The following is a 23,017-nucleotide window of genomic DNA, read 5'->3' on the forward strand; positions in this document are numbered from 1 at the left end:
TGAAGGTGTTTTTTGTTTTTGTTTTGCCCCCACCCCAAGGAATTTCTCTGTGTAACAGCTTTGGCTATCCTGGCACTCTCTTGGTAGACCAGGCTGGCCACGAACTCACAGAGATCCTCCGGAGTGCAGGGATTAAATAAGTGCACCATCGCCGCCTGGTCAACAATGAAGTTTTCTGCAGTGAAGAGAACCAGTAAGAACTGTGATTCACAAAGAGTAGCATACTTTGCCTTCATTCATTCTATCAGGAAACAGCCGAGGAACAAAAATTCCTGCCACAAGACTGGAGAAAGCAGACTAAAATGGAGGAAGCAGGGCGTGGTGGCGCACACCTTTACTCCCAGCACTCGGGAGGCATGGTGTCTGTGAGTTCGAGGCCAGCCTGGTCTACAGAGCTAGTTCCAGGACAGGCTCCAAAGCTGTCTCGAAAAACCAAAAAGAGGAACGAAGTTGCTTCCTTCTGGAATGCCTCGTGCCTTGTTTTCTTAAACTGCTCGATCTACAAGAAGTCTTGACCAGGTAGGGATTTTTGTCTTCCCAGTGTGCACCACGCAGTTTGCAAAGGTGATTAACCGGGAAGCCACAGGACCCAGGAGGAAGGGAGGCGTGGCCTACCTAGGGGCGGCTGGAGGGTGCGGCCCCTTCCCAGAAGGCACCGCGGCAGCGGCAGCGGCAGCGCGGGTCTGGTCTGCTTTCTCGGGTTCTTTACCGCCCCGCCATGGATGAGCTCCGGAACAGCGCGGCGCTGCGGAGGCGCGAGCGGGGGAGGCGCCGGCGCCAGCCGCAGCTCCGCGGCGGGTCGGTCTTGGCCCTGCCCTTGCGATCCCGGAAGATCCGAAGGCACCGGAAAAGCGCGGCGTCCCGCGTGGCCGCGCTGAGGGCTCGCGCGCTGCCGAGCGAGGACTCGGACTCGAAGGTAGAGCCGGCCGCGGGCGAGCGGGAGGGGCCTGCAGAGCGGCGGGAGAACTCGCGGTCGGCGGAGCCGCGGCCGGTGCCCGTGCGCCGGAGGCCGGCGTCGGCGTCAGTGCCGCGCCGCGGGGAGGGCCGGGCCGCACTCTCCCGAGACCTGGGGACCCCCGTCCCGCCCCCGGGCCCGCACGCGAATGGCCCGGAGCGGCCCTGGGAGTCGCCGCTGCAGCAGGTGCTGACGGAGCTGAACGGCATCCCCAGCAGCCGGAGGCGCGCCGCCCGCCTCTTCGAGTGGCTCCTGGCGCCCATGCCTCCGGACCACTTCTACCGGCGCCTGTGGGAGCGGGAGGCGGTGCTGGTGCGGCGGCAGGACCCCAGCTACTACCAGGGCCTCTTCTCCACTGCCGACCTGGACGCGATGCTGCGCCACCAGGACGTGCACTTCGGGCAGCACCTGGACGCCGCGCGCTACGTCGATGGGAGGCGGGAAACCCTGAACCCACCGGGCCGCGCTCTTCCCGCCACCGCGTGGTCCCTGTACCAGGCCGGCTGCTCCTTGCGCCTTCTCTGCCCGCAAGCTTTCTCGCACTCCGTGTGGAAGTTTTTGGCCGTGCTCCAGGAACAGTTTGGAAGCATGGCAGGCTCCAACGTTTACCTCACGCCCCCCAACTCACAGGGCTTTGCTCCCCACTACGACGACATTGAGGCTTTCGTGTTGCAGCTGGAAGGTCGGAAACTCTGGCGGGTCTACCGACCGCGGGACCCAAGTGAGGAGCTCGCTCTGATATCTAGCCCCAACTTCAGCCAGGAGGACCTTGGTGAGCCGGTGCTGCAAACGGTGCTGGAACCTGGAGACCTGCTTTATTTCCCTCGGGGTTTCATTCATCAAGCTGAATGTCAGGATGGAGACCACTCTCTTCACCTCACTTTGTCCACCTACCAGCGCAATACCTGGGGTGACTTCTTGGAGGCGGTACTGCCCCTGGCAGTGCAAGCAGCAATAGAAGAAAATGTCGAGTTTCGCAGGGGCCTCCCTAGAGACTTCATGGATTACATGGGGGCCCAGCATTCAGACTCCAAGGATCCGAGAAGAACAGCTTTCATGGAAAAGGTGCGGGTCTTGGTTTCTCGCCTGGGACACTTTGCTCCTGTCGATGCAGTGGCTGACCAGAGAGCCAAAGACTTCATCCACGATTCCCTGCCCCCTGTGTTGACTGCCAGGGAAAGGGCACTGAGTGTTCATGGGCTCCCAGTTCGCTGGGAGGATGGAGAACTTGTAGATGTGGGGGCCCAGTTGACAACAGAAACAGAAGTCCATATGCTTCAGGATGGCATAGCTCGGCTGGTGGGTGAGGGAGGCCGCTTGTTCCTCTACTACACAGTGGAAAACTCTCGTGTTTACCATCTGGAGGAACCCAAGTGCTTGGAAATCTACCCACAGCAGGCTGACGCCATGGAACTCTTACTTCGCTCCTACCCAGAGTTTGTGAGAGTAGGGGATTTGCCCTGTGACAGTGTGGAAGACCAGCTTTCCTTGGCAACCATGTTGTATGATAAGGGGCTGTTGCTCACCAAGACACCTCTGGCTCTGAATTAGTTTCTTGAGGATGGCTGGAAAGGATGCAGTGTGATTGTCCACTACCACAGCCACCTTTTTTTTCTCTCTCCCCGTAAAGAAGTCATGTACTTACCTTGCTAAGCATCAGTATGGTTACGTTTACCTTTATGGCTGCTTCGGTGTCACAAAGCTCAGACCGTCTTCTAGGAGGAACCCCTTCATCTAGGTATAAAAGTAAACAGAAATTGGAGCAGGGGGCAAAAAGCTTGTTTCTGCAGAAGCAGCCGCCCCTATCATTGCAGAGCACCAACTGCATTCATCCCCTGCAGGCTTCAGTGTGTTGTGTGGCATTGGCTGTGCCAGTCTGCTTGAGACATTAGGGATTTTTATATGGAAGTTGCTCCTTTGCATTCTCTTTCATCAGGTTGTGGGGCGTGGTGGGGTCAATATGCTGCGATATGTTTGTGTGAACGTTAGAAAGAAGTTTGTATGAATGTTAGAAGATTTATTAAAAAAGTGCCAAAGACCATTTTTATTCTCTAAGCTTAGAGCTTTTGTTTTTTTGGTTGGTTTGGAAAATGTGAGACAGGGAAGAAGATAAGGAAAGTATGGCTGAGATGAAAGGCTGGGTAGAAGAAGTGTGTGCTTGACATGTGCAATGCCTTGGGTTCACCCGAAGCATCACACTCATTAGAGAAGAGAAGCATATCTGGTTGGGGCTATTTGGAGGTAATTTGCTCACTTTAATTATGCTACTTGAACTCCAGACAGCACAATCCTCATGGAAAAGCTTCCACTCAGAGTCAGCTTTGAAGTTTATGTTGCATTTGCACTGTGCTTGGTTTAAATCGGTGACTGGCACTGCTCCCGAAAGGACAGTCTCACGTCACCTGGTTATGCTTTCGTAGGCCTTAGTCACCCAACTTTTAGCAAGCTGGCCACAGGGAAGATTGGTGTTGAAGTTACTTTCCACTCTCCTTTTTCCTCCTGGCAGTTGGACAGAACTTCCCCAAATCTGGCAAGTGCATAGTCTCATGATTGGTGGAAGAGAGTCTGGTGCACCAGAAAGAGCACTTGGAACCAGAAGATCTGGGTTTGGGGTGGTAGCTGGTAGGCAACTGGCTGAATGACCTAAGGCTGCTGCTTACAGATTTTGTAAGTATATTTTGGTACCGCTTGAATTGTGCACCTATCATTTAGAGTATATCTAGCTAGGCCTCTTAAGATTCTGTTACCATAGCTGAGAGGTTCAGTTTTTAAGGTTGAAAATGCTTAGACAATTTTTTCCCCTTAAGTTGGCACATAAAGTGATTGCTTTCCTTCCAGCTGCACTTTCTAGAGATGACCACTATAAAAGGTGAAATATGTAAGGTCTTTTGGGGTGCTTAATCAAACATCCATGTTAGTTATCTGTTTTTCTAAAGGCTTATGCTTTTCTAGTTTGTCCTTTTTAAGTCAGTTCAGATAGAACTACCTTTTTTTTTTTTTTTGGAGGCTGTCCTGGAACTCGCTCTGTAGACCAGTCTGGCCTTGAACTCACAGAGATCTGCCTGCCTCTGCCTCCCCAGTGCTGGGATCAAAGGCATGCGCCACCAATGCCGGGCTAGAACTACCTTTTAAATTGTACGCTATTGCAGATGGATGAAAACCTGGGGAGGGGGGAGAGGGAGTGAATGGAAACAAATAAGGAAAATAGGTAGCCTTTCTGACTTAAGTCATACAGGGCTCCTATGGAATTCCCAAATGTCTAGGTCCTGGGATAGTCCGGTGAGAAGAGTCAAGGGATGGGGTTCACCAAAAAGAAACCTACTCTGAAAAATTTCTTGAAGAAAAGTTTGGAGTTCCAGTGGTTTTTGCCCCTCTGTGGGTTCTGAGTAAACATGTCTTCCTTTATCCTTCACATTTTTTATGGCTGCTTCCATCTTCAATATTTTCTCAGTCAGCAAGTCCTTTTGATTTAGTGTTTCAATCTAAGGGGGAAAATGTGTAAAGAAACAAGCAACCAACTGTATCAGGGAAGAAAAAGCATTAATGCAATTGGATTCTACCAAGCATGGAGCTGAGGGTCTGAGGCAAGGGGATCCCAACTTTAAGGTCATTTTGAGCTACATGGTAAAACACTCAAAAAAACAAAACACAAAAAAGATAAAATAACTGACTGTATTATGCTTATTAGTTAGTAAAACTTGAAGCCCTGGATTTCCTTTTGAAAACAACAGATTGTACTGATTTACCTTTTTCTTGATCTCCTGAAGCATTTCTTGATTTCCTTCAGTTTCTAAGTTGAGTGCTGTCATTGCCTGGTAAATTTCCCTGAAAGATATGAAAGATTGTTGTGCCTCATACTTAAAAAGAAAGCATGGTGTTAAACAATGTAGGATTTGGAGTCAGGCAAGAATCCTAAAACACTCGTCAACAGTTTAACTGAGTCTTCTCTGTAGAAAGGATAATTTACACAGCTGTTGTGCAGCTCTAGAGTATATATGTGAAGACAGTGACAGTTGCTATTTATTAAACACCTTTGTGAAAGGTACCAAATAACATTTCATTACTTGTCACCACAGCTTTATAATGTAGATTTTCATCTGCATTGGAGGATTGAGACAAACAGAAAAGGCCTCAGTGGTGGCACAGCTTAAGTGTGGATAAGTGTATTGAATGAAACCCTGGTATTGTTGACTCTAGTCTGTTGCCTCAGTAGGTATTGGGTGAATGTTGAATACAAGAATAATCTAAAACTCCCTGGAAGAAGAAAAATAACACATGAACTGTGGGAGCTGTGACAATCTAATTACGGCAGGATTTTCTGTTACCCACTTAGCCTGGGAAGGCAGAGTATATTTAATGATAAAACATTGGAGAATCAGCAGTCCAGGAGGTCATGACAGAAACCAGAGGTTTAGTGCTTACTTAAGAACTGCCTCGTGGTTCTCCAGGAGCAGCACATCCAGAAAGGTGTCCCTGACCTGGTCTCCTTGAAGCTTGAGGGCTAGGATGCTACGGCAAGCTTCTAGTCGTACACCTGGTGAGTCTTCATAGTGGATAGCCCAGAGCAGAAGATCTGTCAGCTGGGGACTTACTTGTCCAATCTGTCCCAAAGCTGTAGAGGTGACAGGGCAAACATGTTCCACTGTCATTGAAGACTTAAGTTTACTATATCCTAGCATCCAGAAGTAATTCATGTATTGTAGACAGTATCTTGGGGATGGTAGGTAATCATTAGATAGAAGTAAAATGAGAAATATACTCCCACACATACACACACACACACACACATTATTTTTTCTTATTTTAGAGAAGTATTTCCCATCCAAGTACTAACCAGGCCCAACCCTGCTTAGCTTCCGAGATCGGGCATATTCGGGGTGGTATGGCCGTAGACTTAGAGGAGTATTTTTAAGTAGTGAAATTTAGGAACTTTGGAGAGCATGTGTGAGGTTTGATGGCTAGCTTCAGGGCTGAGTCTTGCTGTGTAGCCCTGGCTGGCCTCAAATTTGCAGTGATCCTTGCCTTTGCCTTCTGAGGACTGCAATTACAGGTGTATACAGCCATGCCTGACAGCATTGGGATAGCTCTTCCAAAGGACTCCTAAGAGTGTTTTATACTGTCCTTACCTAATGAAATATAAACATAGCCAAGTTTGCCTATTCAGGGGCAAATTTTACATGGATGAGAAGGGTAGTTAAGGTAGACTAGTGGGGGCGGAAGGCACAGTTATTTCTCAGGCTTACCTAGGTCTGGTTCTGCTAGGGGTCTATCAAAGACCACTTCAAAAAGAGAAGCAGTGCAGAGGTTCTAGGGGAAAAAAAAAAAAAAAACTGGAAAATTGAAGAGCAAGTTTTAAGCTCTGTAACTGTCTTGAATCTGGTTTGACTCTTAACAAGTCTATAGTTGAATTCTCCAGGGAAAGCAAGATATATCCAACAGTGGATATCAACAAGAAACTTATCCTTAATTCTGATGGTGGGGACTGTGTAGTCTGTTCTTTGCTTAGCAAGTTTAAATAGACCCAGAAACTCTGTAAAGCTAAGACAGTCAGTCCCTTTCACTATACTCTAGCTGTCTCACTAGAGTTTCTTGGAGTCTATTAGCATGAAGAAAGTATTCCAAGTCTAGTGCTTGGAGCTGTTATTTCTGAAATACCTCGAATGGCAAAAGCCTTGATTTTCCAGTAGGGATCTCTGTGCATCAGTTTCAGGAGGCATTCTAACACCTGCAGTAGACAGGAAAAGGTGAGTGGGGAAAAACAGAACAAGAATGAACCAGAGGTAGAGACCCCACTTATTTCTAGGGATGCTTTAACTGGAAAAGCAATCTTCTATTAATCCAAGTAACAAATGGGCTACAGCTGAATTGTCTGCTCTTTGTGTATTTTTCTCAACACACAAGCATAAACGAATTGCATGCTCTACCACTGAACTGCACCCGTAGTCTCAGACTTTTTCTCCAGTCTTTCTCTCTGCCCTGGGCCCCCCACACTCATTTTTGAGATTGTATTACTATGTAGCTCAGGTTGACCACAAATGCTTTTGTTTTTTTCAAGACAGGTTTTCTCTGTAGCTTTGAAGCCTATCCTGGAATTTGTTCTATATACCAGTCTGGCCTTGAACTCAGGAGAGCCACCTGCCTCTGCCTCTCCAGTGCTGGGATTAAAGGTGTGTACCACCACTGCCCAACCCTCAAATGCTTTCTAATGTATATGGGTGTTTTGCCTGCACGTATTTATCTACCACGGAGTACAATGCCCTTAGAGGCCAGAAGGTGGCATTGGATCCCTAGAAACTAGAGTTACAGATAGTTGTGAGCTGCCATGTGGGTGCTGGGAATAAAACCCAGTCCCCTGGAAGAGCAGTCAGTGTTCTTAACTGCTGAGCCATCTCTCCAGCCACTCACCTCAAATTCTTCAACCTTCTGCCTCTTGCCTTATCTCCCAAGTGTAAGGGTCATATCATGCTTCACTTAGGCTTTTGAATACTTCTGTCCAGTTTCCCCCTAATAACAAGGGAGTATAAACTCTATTCATTGCCATTATCCCTAACACCTATCCGGCATTAGGAAGCTAACTGAAAGGAGAACAGAATGGAGGGGGTGGCATGCTCTGGCTTGGAAGTTTGGGCTTGCTAAGCTAAATGCTTCTTACTGATTGTGGCCTGTGTCTCCTTTCACCTTCCTGTCAGACTGCTCATCTCACGTCCCCAAAGAGTAGTGAGTGTTCCAGGCACAGCAGAGATAGTGACACTCTCTTCGGGTCCATCAGATAAGATGACAACATGCTGCCCTGGCTTACCATCTTGTCACGGATCTGCAGGGCACCTGCCGCCAAACAAGCTGCCTGTCGAATTGCTATGAACTCATCGGAGAAGCAGCTCAGGAAGCTTGGGAGGAGCTTGGCTGTCATGAGCTTGAACACACGGATCAGGGAGAGGGCCTCAATCCGCTCCTGGGAATTTCCTTGACTCAGCTTAGTCCTGTAAGACACAAGTGGCTTTTATTTCCCTTGAACGTTTCTGTGCCTTGTTCCCTTCCACCATGCCCCTCAGGGTGGAATTCTAACTTTGTGGGCCTAGTTATGTAGACATACCTTTTCTAGTCGGGGTATAATCATTAAAGTTTCACCGGGTTGGGACCTCGGGTGTCTTACTTTCTTGAACTCCTATTACCTAGCGTATGGTAGACATTCAGGTGTCTTGAACAACCAAATAAAGTTTGCACCTCTCACAAATACAGTGCTCATTTTGGCAGTTGCCTCCCAGCCATACTAGCCCACATTGAGTATCACACTTTTCTACAGCAGTTATGGTATATACCATTGTTCGAAATTAGTTTTTTTCTCTTTTTTGTTTTTAGTTAGGTATTTCTGTATTGTGTTTGCGCTCATCAGAATATTCTTCCTCAAATACCTAAAAAATTACTTCACACTTAGTGGGCATCCAGTGCTTCTTTGGCTAGCCATGATGGTAGTTCCTGTGGGGACTGAACTTTTTACAGTGGGACCTGATATGCTGGTCATATGCAGAGCTCGACAGCTACTAGGTGGATGCAGATCACCCAGTCACGCCTATGAAAGGAAGGGTTTCTGAGCTCACGGAGACTGGGTCTTACCTGATCATGTCATGTACCTCTTTCCCAAGGTTCATCTGCCCCAGTGCTTTGGCAGCTGCTTGCCTGACTTCTTTGTTCCAGTCATTCCACATTAGCTCGATTAGTTTATGTTTCATATCCTGTCAATGGGTATGATATAACTGGCTCACTAATTTTGTCCTTGATACCAGGCTTTTTTTTTAATCCTTTGTCTCTCAGTCCAGTTGGGCAGATGGTATTTCTATGTACAGATGACACAATGGAGGTTTTGATTAATTTGCCCAAGGATGACCTGGTAAATGCATGTGCCTGGTCTCAGAACCCAGGTCTGTTTCCCAAACTCCCCTCTCAAACTCCTGCATCATGCTGGCATCAACATAATGAGAGTGAGAGACTTGAAATTGGAAGGTATTACATAATTGAGCAATCTCCTCATTCCAGATTGCCTGAGACTTTTCTGGGTTTAGTAGTGAAAGCCCATGTCCTGAACAAACCAGGACAGCTGGTCACTGAGAGGGTACTTCTCTTACTGGGAAGGGAGAACATCACTGCAATTGCAGATGATGATGATGATTGTGAACTAGTTTCCCAGCCTGAAACATCTTTCTCTATCTCCATCTGGTACCAGGTATTTTCCTATTTGGAATTCAGCTTAAAAGGCACATCGCTAATAAAGTCTTGTCTGTCCCAGTAAGCATAGGAAACCCTTATGTATAGTATAGTGTTTTACAGCTGCTTTTGTTATAGCTAGTTATAGCGTTGCCAGGTTAAGATACAGTCTGCACCACTAATGCCCTCAGAATGCTTACCACTGTAGAGGGGGTGTGCTCAGACACAGCTTGCTCACTGAATGAATAAAAGAACTCAGGCACATTGCCCCTTTAAATTCCTGCAGTTTATCATGAAGTCCTCAACATCTGTAACTTGTTCACAGCTGGTATCTGAGCATGTGGGAAAGAATCAGCTTGTTCTCAATGACCAGATGGTGTGCTTTCTGTAACATGTGAGGGTTAAGAGTAGAGGGCACCTGCTTCTAAGCACGAATAGCCTTGTCACACTGACAATGTGCAGTGTGACAATAGATGGAGCAGCTCTAAGTAAGAGGGACTGATTCCACTTGGACAGCTAGTGATTAGAATGTAATAGTAAAAAGAGGTTCAGGTTTCTCTTGCTCAGAATTTCTTCAATTGTACCCAAGTTGTACACCTTTAAGTTGTTCAGCCACTTACATTCAGTACACACCAGGCTCCAGAAAGTTTCAAGAGCACCCTGCATTGCTCTTCAGTCATGGGAGCCTGTGTAAGAAAGCTGTGAACTGTGAATGGGGCAGAGTTCAGAATGTTCTTCCAACAAGGTGGCCTTCTTGAAGGAATCACAAACTGTTAAGTGAAGGCACTTGAAAGCAAGACCATGAAGGGAATGCCCTGACATAACCACATTATCTTTTCAGCAAAGGCCTAGAAAGAATATTGGCTCTTTCCACACGGCCAAAGATGATAAGACAACACCCAATATACTCCCTTATTATATTTGTATTTGCTTAAGCTAAATGTAAATGTTACCTTATGTTTTGCTTGCTTTAATAATGAAAGTGAGGAGTGCTTTGTTTGTACTAATCAAGTTTAAAAGCCTATAGTCCCCTAGTACTCCATACAGGCCTTTGGCATGTTCTTTGATCCAGGGAGACAGTCCCACTGGCCACCAGAGGGGTAGACAGAGATTCATTCGCATTGTTAAGTCTTTTTGCTCCAATTGCAATGCCATTGTTTTTGAAAGCGGGTACTGTGTGTGCTGAATATTCAGGGCATTTGTTTAGTTGGATTGTTGGGTCTTTTCAGTCTGCTTCTCAAATCAAGGACCAATATTGAGCATAGGGTGAGAGAGGAATGCGTTACTGACTGATGCTTTCATAATGTCTACTGATAATAGTGTCAAATCACTATTAAGTTTATAAGCTCCCTCTTGGTTTGTATGTATATTTGGCAGTGGCTATGTCACAGTTTATGGACTGCCACTCCACCAAGAAACACTGGCTTAAAATGAGAGAAGTACATGATACTTAAAGATATTCCAAGTTATGAATAAGAGGCAACAATGAGACACTAGATAGAAGCAAAAAGTAGGAAGACTCCAGGCCAGTTTTGCCAGGCTTTCTGGAGCAAAGGCGGACACACTTACTATACAGATATTTCCACTGATCCGAGAGAAAGCACGGCAGGCCACAATGCGGTCCTTCCATTGCCTGCTGTTCAGCTCCACAGCAAGCATTGTGTGAATCAGGGTCTGAGGAAAAGGAAGACTTGAATGGATAGTCTTGCTCACTCTTAGAGATACTAGAACCTTGAAGAAATTATGTCCTAACATGGCATCCAGCATAGTAAATGTCCCAAGTCATGAGATACTCGTTTCTATTAAGGGAACCCTATTAAGGGTTCATAAGAGATGGGCACTCTTCTACCCAAGCAATAAACCATAAAGAAAATACAGGTCTAATAATCTGAGCAGAAAATGAGGGCCTTCTCTTCTATTTCCAGTCCCTAGGATGGTTTGTATTTCCATAGTCTGTGTGGAGTCTTGTGTTTCTACTCCCAATAAATAGAGTTGTGGGGGTAGCAGTGATAAGCCTCTGTGAAAAGCAGTCTGCATGTCATGACTCAACCTTTACGCTGCTAGAAACTTCTCAGCTAGCTTCTCACATTCCCTCACATCCATATCTGGTTTTACAGCCTTGGTGTACTTGATCTATGCTTGACATCATTTTCAGGCACCCATATTCTTGATTCCTTATGTGCACCAACTATAGACACTTCCTCTCCAACCCTCATCTGCTCTTGCTCTGAAGTGGACACATACCGTCTTTTCACTGAGATGACCCAGGAGGATGCATGACTGCTCCTCAGTGGCCTCATTCTTCTTGTTAAAGAGCTGGTAGAGGATCCTCTTAATCACTGGGTAGGTGGCAATGCCTTCCAGAGCCAAGCACTGCGCTGCGGCCCAGCTGTCCACACTATTACCTGCCCCGGTGGGTTAAAAAAGTGAGTTCAGAATGTTTTCTCCCAGAGAGAACCACATTTGAATAGGTACCTGTGACTGATAACTGCCTGATATCTCACTTTCCAGTGTCCCACCGAGTCTAGAAATCCACTGCCATGTTTCAACCATATAAGATTTTAAATAAAAACAAACAAACAAAGAAACCCTGAAAAAGATTTTTTTGAAGACAGGGTTTCATTTAGTTCAGGTTAGCCTTAAGCCTGTTGTGTAGTAGAGATGACCTTGGACTTTTGGGGGATGACAGTACTAGGGATAGAACCCAGGGCTTAGTGCATGTGGGGCAAAGCCCTATACCAGCAGGCCGGAGCTCCAGTCCTGACCTTACCTGCCTCTACTTTTCAGGTGCTAGAATTAAAGGTATGTGCCATGAGGCCTGACTAAAACATTACAAGCTCTTCTTGGTAACACTTCTGATTGGGAAGGCTAGAGGAGCCTGGGAGGAAGTCCCTTCCTAAAACAGATGAATTAAGCAGTGGATTGTTTGTATACAGAAGGCCAGACTAGCCAACCAGTTTTCCTGCTTAGGTAAGGAACAGCTCATCTCAACACAGGTCAGTGGCCTCTCCTGACAGCTTTGTCTACTCCAGCATGATAATGCCTAGGTGTTACCGTGCAGAAATTGGAAGCATGATGTCTTCAAGAGGTGATTTTTTAAAAAACAAACGTTGAAAATGTATTTAGCTATTGTTGTGTTTTCAATAATATGTGAGAGGTCATTGTTATATTTACTTTTTGGTACTAGAAATCAAATTCTGGGTCTTAATGTGCTGGGCAATCACACTATCATTGAGCTAGAAGTCTAGCCCTAAAATTATTGGCTAGCATGTATTAATATTATTAATGGGGTCTAGGATGCTACTTCAAGGCATGCATACAGCATTACATTGCTCAAACCCACCTGCCTTTATCCACCTTCTGCTCCCCACCCATAACCTATGGTAAATAACCACTCTTCTACGTTTCCACATGGGAGGGGATTGGGTAGTTTATTTTAGTTAAAGACAATATCTTCAGTTTCATCTATTTTAGGACATGGTTTATAGAATGACTCTGGGAAGGTTCAGTCCAGGTACCAATTCATGCTACTTGTTTTGTAAAACTACTTAAAAGAACTCTGTCTCCACGTGCTTCACAGACACTCAGATCCAAATGCAGCAGACATCCAGAAGTATAGGAAAAGGAAGACAGGGAAAGCTGGTAGTGAGGTAACCTCTGTCCCATATTCCAGGTCCAAAGAAGGTTACTCACCCTTCACAAGTGCAGTGTGCATGATGTCCCGGGCAGTGGCATTATGTGACTGTATGGCATATTGGCATATAGCTGCTGCCATCCTCACATTGGGATTCACGTCAGACAGAGCAGCCTCGAGAGCAGGCAGGAGGACCTCCGGCAAATCCGGAGTAATTGTTTCTGCAATCAAAGAGGTCCCAGTCCTTGGCTTTTCTCTTACATGGCACCCACACCGAGGTTTACCCTATATCTATGGCTTACTAAATCACAGGTCAGTTGATGTTCTACAGTGGGCGGGATTTTATGCTCAAAGGATTTAGGTGCTGATGTACCTAGCAGGTTCCAATCCTTTATCATCTGGTCTCTAGAACTAAGTGTATTTCCAGCTTATCATCATTCATCACAATGACAAACCCAACCCATTTACATGTGTGCAAAAAGGCATCGGGGAGCCCCAAAGTATACCGTTGGTCAGGTATTTTATCTTTCATGTATAATTCTTTCCAGCTCTGATGTGATTTATCAGCTGGGACTTATTTTGTCATCAGAAGATATTTTAACTAGGTTGTAGAGTACCTGCTTTGAAAGCACAAGGTGCTGGATTCGGTCTCCAGCACTATCAGTGAAAACAAAACAAATTTAGGGGAGAAGATGGACACTCAGTTTAAATCCTTAAGCAGAAGGAGAAAAGGGTTGTTATTTCTGTCTACAAGTATCGTCCCAAGAAACAGCAGAGCTGTGACTCAGACTTTGTACTGTCAGTTGCTCAGTCTAACCTTGAACTCTGATCTTTCTGCCTCTACCTCCCAAATGCTAGGATTGTAGGCAGATACTTCCACACTCAGTCCATCTGATTTTTTGTTGTGTTGTTGCTTTTTGTTTTTGTTTTTTACTTAGGTTGTAGGCTCATATGCTATCTGTTCAGAACATGCTAGTTAAGATCCTTGATCTCTACCAGGGAATGCCCATGTCTAGAAGTCAATAAATAGAAAATAAGTGAATGAACTTTTAAAAACCTGACCTTATCTGCAGGAATAGCAGAAGTGTAAGCAGGAAGGTACTACACAACCAAAAGTATGAAGGCAGAGAGAGCCTGGGATGTAACTCAGAGAAGCAGCGAGTCGGTACAGATGTCAGGTAAATGATTCTGAGGAGGCACGTGCAGTACAGAGAAGTGCTCAGAGGTTTCTGTCTGACTCTAGTACAGGGGAAGTTTTCTCAACTGTTATCGGCTAGTAAAAAGCAATGCTGTTGACATTTATTTTCCCTAAAAGATTATAAACCATCTGCAAAAATGGGAAAATTCCTAACTCATTTTTATGAGTTAGATATAAAAGCTATCAAATTCACGTATGTATTTTTTTTCACCCTTCCTCCTTTCTACCTTTCTTTGCTGAGTCTCGAACCTGGGACTTGGTATCTTCCAGGCCAACACTCTACCACTGAGTAATACCTTCAGTCATTATATTTCAAGATTTTTATTTTCTATGTATGAGTATTTTGTCTGAATGTATGAATATGTAGCATGTGTGTGCCTGGTGCCAATAGAGGCCGGAAGAGGACATCAGGCCACTGGAATAGGAGTACAGATGGTTATGAGCTGCCATGTCAGTGCTGGGAACAGAACCTGGACTTCTGCAAGAACAACAGTGGCCATAAACACTGAGTGATCTCACCAGTCCCCAGTTAGGATGTTTACTATTATAAATGAGATTTCAAGGTGGGAAAATGTGGACTTCGCTGCAAGCCACTGAGCAAACAAATATGATGAATGTAATACAAAAAGCCCTTGGAGAGCTCCTGAGTGTAACACGGGGGCATGGAACTGCGACTCCAGTCTTATCTCTGAGATGAGCTTGGCTATCCAGGCAGGTTCTAGGCCTTGGTTTCTACATATAGAAAATGAACTCAAGTAGTCGCTAAGGCCTCTCTCAGTCCAGATGTTTCCAAACCACCGAGTCTTAGCTCTCACCTGTGTTCTGCTTGTTAGGGGCAATTCGGGGCCTTTCCAAAGCAGCGGTAGCACATGTGACGATGGCCTGGATCCTCTTGTCATCATACATGTTCACTATGCCTCGCAATAGGTTTTCCACTGTCTCATGATGCCATTCAATAACTAAGTCATAGGAAGAAAAATGGAAAGAGAACCACCTAGTTAGGGCCAGGTATTGTGCAGTAAATGGGTAGACAGGAAGTCCCTTTCCCTAGGACAGTGCAAGGAACACTTTAGCTCAGAATAAAGAATTCAGAGAAGGGTTCCTTTGGCAAATTGTTTCTGTGAGGATTCATACACTTCTCAGGTAGTTTTCCCCAATCGCATCTCATATGGTATTGCTCTTTGCTTAAATAACTGTCCATGGAAAATAGATGGGAAATAGAATACAGTGGTTGGCTGGTCATGGTAGCACACAGTTACTCAGGCTAAAATGGGAGGCTCATGAATCTGTTGTGGGATAATCTTTTTGCACATTGTAAAGATGTGTCTCTGCCTAAGATGCTTTCTGATTGGTTTAACAAAGAGCTGAATGGCCAATAGCTAGGCAGAAGTAAATAATCAGGACTTCCAGAGAAAGGGGAACTGTGGGAAGAAAAGGGGGTTTTGCTAGTGAGACATGAGGGAAATGGACATACAGAATGGAAGGAGAGGTAAAGATTAATAAAAGCAGGTTAATTTAAATTATAAGAGCTAGTTGGAAACAAGCCTAAGCTAAAAGCCAAGGTTTCGTAAACATTTCATAATAACAACATCTCCGTGTCATTATTTAGGAACTAGTGGTCCCAAAGAAAAACTGACTACATGAATCCATGAGTTCAAGACCAGTCTAGGCAACATAGTAAGTCTCCCATCACAAAAATAAAACAAAAGCCTGGCAATGGTGGTGCAAGCCTTTACTCCCAGCACTCTAAAGGCAGAGGCAGGCGGATCTCTGTGAGTTCCAGAACAGACTTAAAAGCTACACAGAGAAACCCAACAAAACAGCGAGGGATGAGGTTCTCAGTTGGTAGAGGCGTTCAGCCTTCTAAAGTTCTTTGAAGGAAGGCAGACTCATGATAGCCTCGTTTTTGCAACTAAATTCCATAGTCAACTGCAGTTTGTTTTGATAGTTGCGTATCTTATGCTGGGGCAGTATCTTTTGTCTTTCCTGTCATGACTCATTTATCCTGCATGTTTCAGACATGGCTAAGACAGGGTTTCTGCCTGTGGAGCTTCTTAGTGTGGTTGTGGTAGGGACCTCCAAGAGCCAGAGAGAAGAAAAACAGGGAACAGCCATGGGAGCTGGTCAGTGTTCATGAGTGTAGTGCAACCCACCACATTACTCTTTTAGCTAGCTGTCCCTTCCACCTCAGGGTTTTTTCTTTAGTTTCACTGCTAAAGCAGCCACCCGTTCAGAAGGCAAGTCACTCTGCATGGGAGACAAATACGCCAAAAGAATGTACAAAAATCCCTGTTCCAGGACTCCCGTGTGATGGGAGATGCTATTATGTATATATGTTTCTCATACTGGTTAATGAATAAAGCACTGTTGGCCAATAGGAAAGGAAGATAGGAGGGACTAGGAGACAAGGAGGAAAGAGGAAGGAGTAAGGAGGGGTCAGGATGGAGAGTCTGGAGAGAGCAGAATGCTGGCCGGCTCCCCAGTAAGAGAAGACCACGTGGAAATACTAGATTAACAGAAATGGGTTAATAATTAAGACAGAGTTAGCCGATAAGAAACTACAAACGGGCCAACAGAATTATAGCAAATACAGAGTCTCATTGTGTTAATTGGGGCTGGTGCGGTGGTGGGACCAGACCAGCGGTGGGAGGGAAAACCTTAGTCCTTACACCCGTGGCTCTTCATGTGAGGAGAATCTCACAGACAGTGCTAGCATTTGATGAACTGTTTTCTGCAAAAGCCCGGTGTCCCGTTTCTCTGCTCAGAACGCCTACAACACAGTGAGTTCCCATGCATTACTGAAGTTCCCACACATGCCTGCCTGTCTATGCATGAAGAATCCAGCACAATGTTCCCCTCACACCTGCTGATTGAAAGGCTGTTACCCACACCCCTTAATGAGGCAGCCAGCCTTCTACATTTTACAAGACTTTTGGCTGGACTTTCCAAGACTGGGGAGCACACACACACAAGTATCTACTTTTTCAGGTCCTTCCTTCACTTACTGAGTGCCCAGGCAGTCTTCCATTCCTGCAGCATCCTCCGCAGTACCAGCAGCTGCCAAGTCACATCCTCCTTCAGGGGTTCGGCCTGCTTCTTCACTCTTCTAGTCTTGACAGCTGTGTCCTCCTCGCCCACCTGCAGCAGAAGGCCCTTGACCCGGGTGGGCAAAGCAACCCAACGCTGGACTCCTTTCCTGAGTTTATAAGCTGTGCAGCGAAGAGGCAGGTCTCACCTGACTGCCTGACTGTGGAACCCCAGGAACTTGGACATGCTTGCAAGTCTATGCACAGTGTGGCGGTTTGAATAAGCATGTCTCCCAGTGGCTGGAGAGATGGTTCAGTGGTTAAGAGCACTCACTGCTCTTCCAGAGGACCAGGTTTCAATTCCCAACCACCCACATGGTGGTTCATAACTGCCTGTAACTCCAGTTCCAGGGGATCTGGCACCCTCATACCTATGTGCAGGCAAAACAGCAATGCACATTATTTTTTTTTAAAAGTTAAAAAAAAAAGAATGTCTCCCATAGGCACATATGGGAATACTTAGTCACCGGGGAGTGGCGCTATTTGAAAGGATTAGAAGGATCAGGGAGTGTGACCTTGTTAGAGAAGGCGTGGCCTTGTTGGAAGTCTGTCATTGGGGGTGGACTTTGAGGTTTCAGAAGCCCAAACTAGCACAATCCTTTTCAGTCTGTGGACCACAATATAGCTCTCAGCTACTATACTAGCACCATGTATGAGGCCGTGTTCCCTGCCATGATGGTAATATAATGGACTAAGCCTCTGAAACTGTAAGCAAGCCCCTAATTAAACAGTTTCTTTCATAAGATTAGCCTTGGTCATGGTGTCTCTCCATAACATAGAACAGGGACTAATACACCTAGCTACATGCTCAGCCCCAGAGAGCCCACCTGAACAGTGATAGTACAAAGATTTATAGGGATCAGAGAGATACTCTCCTAGAAGATGGGTACATTTTGTTTTAGAAGTCCATTTCTTGGTCACCTTTGTCTTACAAAAGGAAGAATGTTATACATAAAAAAAAAAAAAAAAAAAGCGAAAAACAAGAGCTGAGGAATAGCTCGGGGTGGTGTGTGTGTGTGTGTGTGTGTGTGTGTGTGTGTGTGTGTGTGTGTGTAAAACACTTGCTATGTAAATATGAGGACCTGGATTTAAATCTCCAGCACTCAACTAAAAGGTGGGCAGGTGTGGCAGCCTGCCTGGAATCCAAATCTCCAAAAAACAACCCGGCTAGACAGACTAACTGTATCAGTGATATCTGGGTCAACCTAGAGCCCCTGGCTCAGTGGCTAAGATGGAGAGGAACTGAGGAAGACTTCCAGTGTTAGCTTCAGGCTTTCACATATGTGCCTACTCTTGGGTACTGACACATACATGTATACACACTACCACACACAAACATACTAAGACAAATGAAAAACAAACATAGAAAGACCCTCGGGTCTGAGGCAAGGATGAGTTGAGTATAGGGAGGACAAGGCAGAGCCAGAAGTGGGTGAGGGGTCTGACCAGCTTCCTGTGGAAGCACTCAGAGTAATTACCATAAAGCATGTATTCACCTAAGTAATACCAGATTCCAACTGGACGCAAGTTCCACTGTCTTGCAATGTTTACAATGTTACAAGGTCATTTTTAGGGTTAGGAAGGGAGTGCCCTTGTTGCTGGTGGTGCCCATAACTCTAAAGAAACAGCCTCACTTCCATACTCCCCCATCGCTAGCTTTCTGATCATGTTCCTTACGTGTTTCAGGCACAGGCTGGAAGCTCCACTTTTCTGGGGTTTCGGGAAAGATCTTAGATAGGTGCTTGTCGTATCGATTGAGGTTTTCCAAGACAATCTGGTCAGTCTTCCCGCCGATCTGGTGAACAATCTTCACTCCGTCTATGAAGATACATGCAGTGAGTGCCCAGCCCCTCCCTTCCCTTAACCTAAGCCCTGGGCATTGTTAAAGGACAGCTATTGCTTAGAAATGCCACAGCCAGTAGCCTCGTAGGGAAGCCTTATAAAGACCTAGGTGAGCCAAAGATAGTGTTTTCCATTGGCAAAGCAGAAACTAATTTCTAAGCAGCGCTAGACACTAAAGAAGGGCCATTTAATTAACCCCACCAGCTATGAATCCCTTAAAAGCTCATTAAGAAGACCCAGCCAATAGCAATTTAGGAGCAAGATGGAACTGGAGAAGAAGAAACAGCTTGGAACATGTGGTTCTGCAAGGTCGGGCATTGAAAGGTCAGCAAAGTGGAAGGCAGGGTGTAGCAGGCAGTCATGGAGACCCTGCATGTACTAAGCACTGGGTAGCTCTGTGGATGCTTTCTTGTCTACTGCACAGAAAGTGTGTTCTTGTTAACATTGATTTATAAGTTAATGTCATAGCTAGGTTGTGTGTGTGGGATATGTAATCTTCTGATGGTTACTAAGAGGGAATCAAGCCAGCGTTTAAACAAATCTGCCTGACTACAAAGCCTGTTTGTTTTTTAAAACAGCAGGCCAATGGGTATGGAGGGGATATCTAAAAGTGAGCAGAGTAAACAGAAGACTAGGGCGCTCCTAAAGTCAGCTCTGACTCATGTTATAAGCCCATGATCTATTCCCTCCTTAGTAAGATGGAGAGATAGGCAGCCAAAGGGAATGTCTGGTCCCTGCTAGATACCTCTGCCACAAATCCTGCACTAGCACTGGGAGAGGCCCCCAGAGACTCTTGTCTCCACACATTCTGGTCCCATGATGCCCTCACTTCCTTAGCCCGTACCCACACCCCGGAGCCCCGGAGCCAGGCACTATTACCAAAGTAAATCTCCTGCTCAAAGGTGTTTTCTGTAGAGTAAGCAAACTCTCCAGCTTTGGGGTTCACCTGCCGGAAGGGATTCTGAATTGGAGGCTGGAAGTTGCTTCTTTCTTCTTGGATATCCTCAGCTGTCATGTTGTTGCCAGGCAGGATTTCAACTGTCTGTACTTGTGGGGAGTAACCAGGTAACCTTGACAGCCATGGTGAGATGTGGGGAACCCCAGAGCAAAGTTAGTGTCTTAACAGCCATCTTTCCTACTACTCTCTTAGATACTAACATACTTGTAATTGTCCATTCCCCTATGACTGTTCTCCTGTTACGCATATGATGCAGCCTGACCCTGAAAGAGTCCCAGCTGCAGTCTTATCGTATAGCAAGCTATCTTATAGCATATCACCTGCACTCTGCTTGGAAAGACATTCTGCCTCCTTCACATCCTCCCTTTGGCCCATTCCCTCATTTCTCCACCATTTAAAGCCTGTGGTTATATTCATTAAACGAGGCTTGATCAGAACACTGTCTTGTCTCCATCTCTCACGTCTCTTGTCCCCTCATTCTCACTCCGTCCCTCAGGGTCCCCATCGACTGACCCCGCAGGCTGGGGCAGTGAGAAACAGCGAAAAGTTGAAAGAGTGGAAGATGCCCCCCTTTCTATTAGGTCCATGACTCACTGTAGCCCCCTAAGGTCTTAAGAACAACTGGATAACTGCCTGGTGACCAACATCCTCTTCCTGGCCCCATTTGAATATGGGACCTCTGGAAGAGCCTGTCTTCAGCCGCCTGCTCCCCTCCACTGATGAAACCATGTCTCCTACAGTCACAGGCAGACACCCTGGAGGGCCGCTGCGCTTCCTGCTCAACTCTCTCCACTCTCTCTTTGCTTTTCTTTGTTATCTGTATAGTGGCAAAATTGAGACAGGGCCCTGCTATGTAGCTCAGGCTAGACTAGAAGTTAGTATGTAGCCCAGGCTGGCCTCAAAGGTATGATCGTCCTGAGTCATCAGCCTGGGAGCTCAGTTACTGGAAGCTAAGAACAGACCCCTTTAAGACAGTGCCTCTGGCCTCAGAGCAGGGTGTGAGCTTGTCCTTCAGTAATGTCTGGCCCTATCTGAGACATCCTTGGTGGTAAATGAGAACTGTAACTACTGAGACATCCTTGGTAACAACAGAGAGGTGTTCCTGGTTTCTAGTGGGTGAAGACCAGAGATGCTGCTAACATCCTACACAGCACAGGACAGCCACGTATGATGGAATAGAGTCCAACCCAGAGTGTAAGCAGTGTAGAGGCTCAGAGACCTCACTTCAGGAGCTCTCAGAATGCAGGTGGTGGTGGAGAACAAGGGACTGACAGGAAAAGGGAAAGTGTATTCTAAAGCATAGCATAGTGTGTGGGCTGGGGTGTAGCCAGCAAGTGCCAAGGAGTGGGTTTGGTGGCCAACACCTGAGAAAACACGATGACATCAAATAAGGAGCCTGCGGGGAGTTGCTGAAGTAGGACCATGGACTTCACTAGGCTCACACAGGTCAGCCTACCTGTAGAAAACGGGAAGCAGCAGCTCCCGCTTCTTGATTTCTTTGGGGGGCAGGGTGACACCTTCACCCTCAAATTCTGCTGTTTCTTCTGCCTCCAGCTTTTTGAGGAGATCCAGGTCACTCTCAGAAGTGAGCTCATCCCGGATGTGGCTCCAGTCGTACTGCTGGCGCAGGAAGCTCTGCCACTTGTTGGGCGACTGCCCCGGCCTCGGCGGACGCTTGCTCTGGATCCATCGAGCTGTGCGCTTGTCCAGCTTCTCCAGCACGATGGCTTCCCAGCCTCGGGCCTCCTTCTCGCCAGGCGGAAGCCAGGTTTCCCTTTCCTTCAGACTCTCATCTGGAGAGGGTGACAGGTCCAGAATGTCTGGTTTCAAGCGGGAATAGCGGGGGCGTGGGGGAGATGCTTCCTGGCCCAAGTCTGGGGGCTTTAGTTTTTTCAGCTTCTTTTTATAACTCACAGAGCTTTGTGTCTTCGCCTTGAGCTCTGAGGTATGTAGAGCCCTGGTGTAGGGTTTCTCAGTGTGGGTCCTTCTGGCCTGCACAGGTGGGATGACGTCATCCGTGTTGTAGACGTGCTCAAAACTGTACTGACTGAAAGGCATGCTGGGCAGTCCCCGCTGCCACTTCACGTCCGGAGAGAAGGAAAGGTCGGCAGCCGCCTTTTTCAAATACTGGCTCTTGAGATGCTCGCAGTGCTGCTGGCTGAAGCGGAAGACAGGTGGTACTCTGGAGACTGAGGTGCATCCCATCTTGTCCGTGGGTTTTGAGTAGAGGAAGATCATGCCCCATCCCAGCCGAGGGGGCCGTGGCTCAGGGCACTGAAAGGAGATAGCTTTTTTCTTTTTGTGCTTGGTCATGTTTTCGCTTCAAATCTTCCTATCCACACTGCTGGTACAGAGCCTGCAGGCAACCAAGAGAGGGACAGTAAATACTCCACCCTAGGAGGAATTGGAAGCCTGTAGTGGAGGGAGTAAGTCCTGGGTGATTAGAGAACAGAAAGAGAAACAGTGCAACATTCTAAATAGGGTTTTTTTGTTTTTGTTTTAAGATTTTATTTATTATGTATACAGTGTTTTGCCTGCATGTCTGCCTGCAGGCCAGGAGAGGGCACCAGATCTCATTACAGATGGCTGGGACTTGAGCTCAGGACCTCTGGAAGAGCAGCCAGTGCTCTTAACCGGGGAGCCATCTCTCTAGCCCTTTTAAATATCTCTTAATTATAATTTTGCTTCAGTTTCTCAAGTTTGTCTACAAAGCTCAGGCCTTTGTAGCTTCATGATCTATCATAGCTTTTCAACATTACCCCACATTTCCAATTCTGTTTAATTCAAACATGTCCATTTCTCTGTTTAACCCACTCATAAGGAGCTGGGCACACCTGTGCACACCTGGCATTGTCCCTGCTACTAGGAGTCATGGGTGGGGCAGCAGAGTGAGCTTAGGAGTTCCAGGCTAGACCCCTACCCTTCAGAGAGCAAGGGGTGGGGGAGGACTTTGTCCTGCCCCCCCCTTCACTGAGCATCCCTCCCTCCCTCCTCCTGGTCCAGCTTCCTCCCATGGCATGGCATGTCATCTGTACTTGACATAACTTGACCTACTCTTTCAGGTTCAGCTCAATTCCCACCTGCCCCCAACCTCTTTCTTGACCAGGCTACGTTGTCGTACTTGATGTTATAAGTCAAGTAA

The 23,017-nt window shown here is 46.5% G+C and overlaps 1 protein-coding gene and 1 long non-coding RNA gene across 2 annotated transcripts; one reads left to right on the forward strand and one right to left on the reverse strand.

The window, feature by feature from the left end:
* Nucleotides 1-1,978: 1,978 nt before the first annotated feature.
* Nucleotides 1,979-22,188, reverse strand: Heatr4 (HEAT repeat containing 4). The gene is given in 17 exon segments (XM_051196322.1): nt 1,979-2,505; nt 2,508-2,520; nt 2,601-2,689; nt 4,278-4,437; nt 4,702-4,780; nt 5,378-5,567; nt 6,611-6,680; nt 7,755-7,935; nt 8,570-8,688; nt 10,727-10,831; nt 11,402-11,562; nt 12,851-13,012; nt 14,805-14,948; nt 16,995-17,198; nt 18,753-18,893; nt 19,797-19,987; nt 21,332-22,188. Coding segments are annotated over 17 exon segments (3,393 nt in total).
* On the forward strand, nt 3,383-8,189 carry LOC127230966 (uncharacterized). The gene is made up of 2 exons (XR_007835238.1): nt 3,383-3,622; nt 7,645-8,189. It is a non-coding gene; the product is annotated as an uncharacterized LOC127230966 (long non-coding RNA).
* Nucleotides 22,189-23,017: the final 829 nt, after the last annotated feature.

Source organism: Phodopus roborovskii, unplaced genomic scaffold (genome assembly GCF_943737965.1).
Source record: "Phodopus roborovskii unplaced genomic scaffold, PHOROB, whole genome shotgun sequence".
NCBI classification, from domain to species: domain Eukaryota; kingdom Metazoa; phylum Chordata; class Mammalia; order Rodentia; family Cricetidae; genus Phodopus; species Phodopus roborovskii.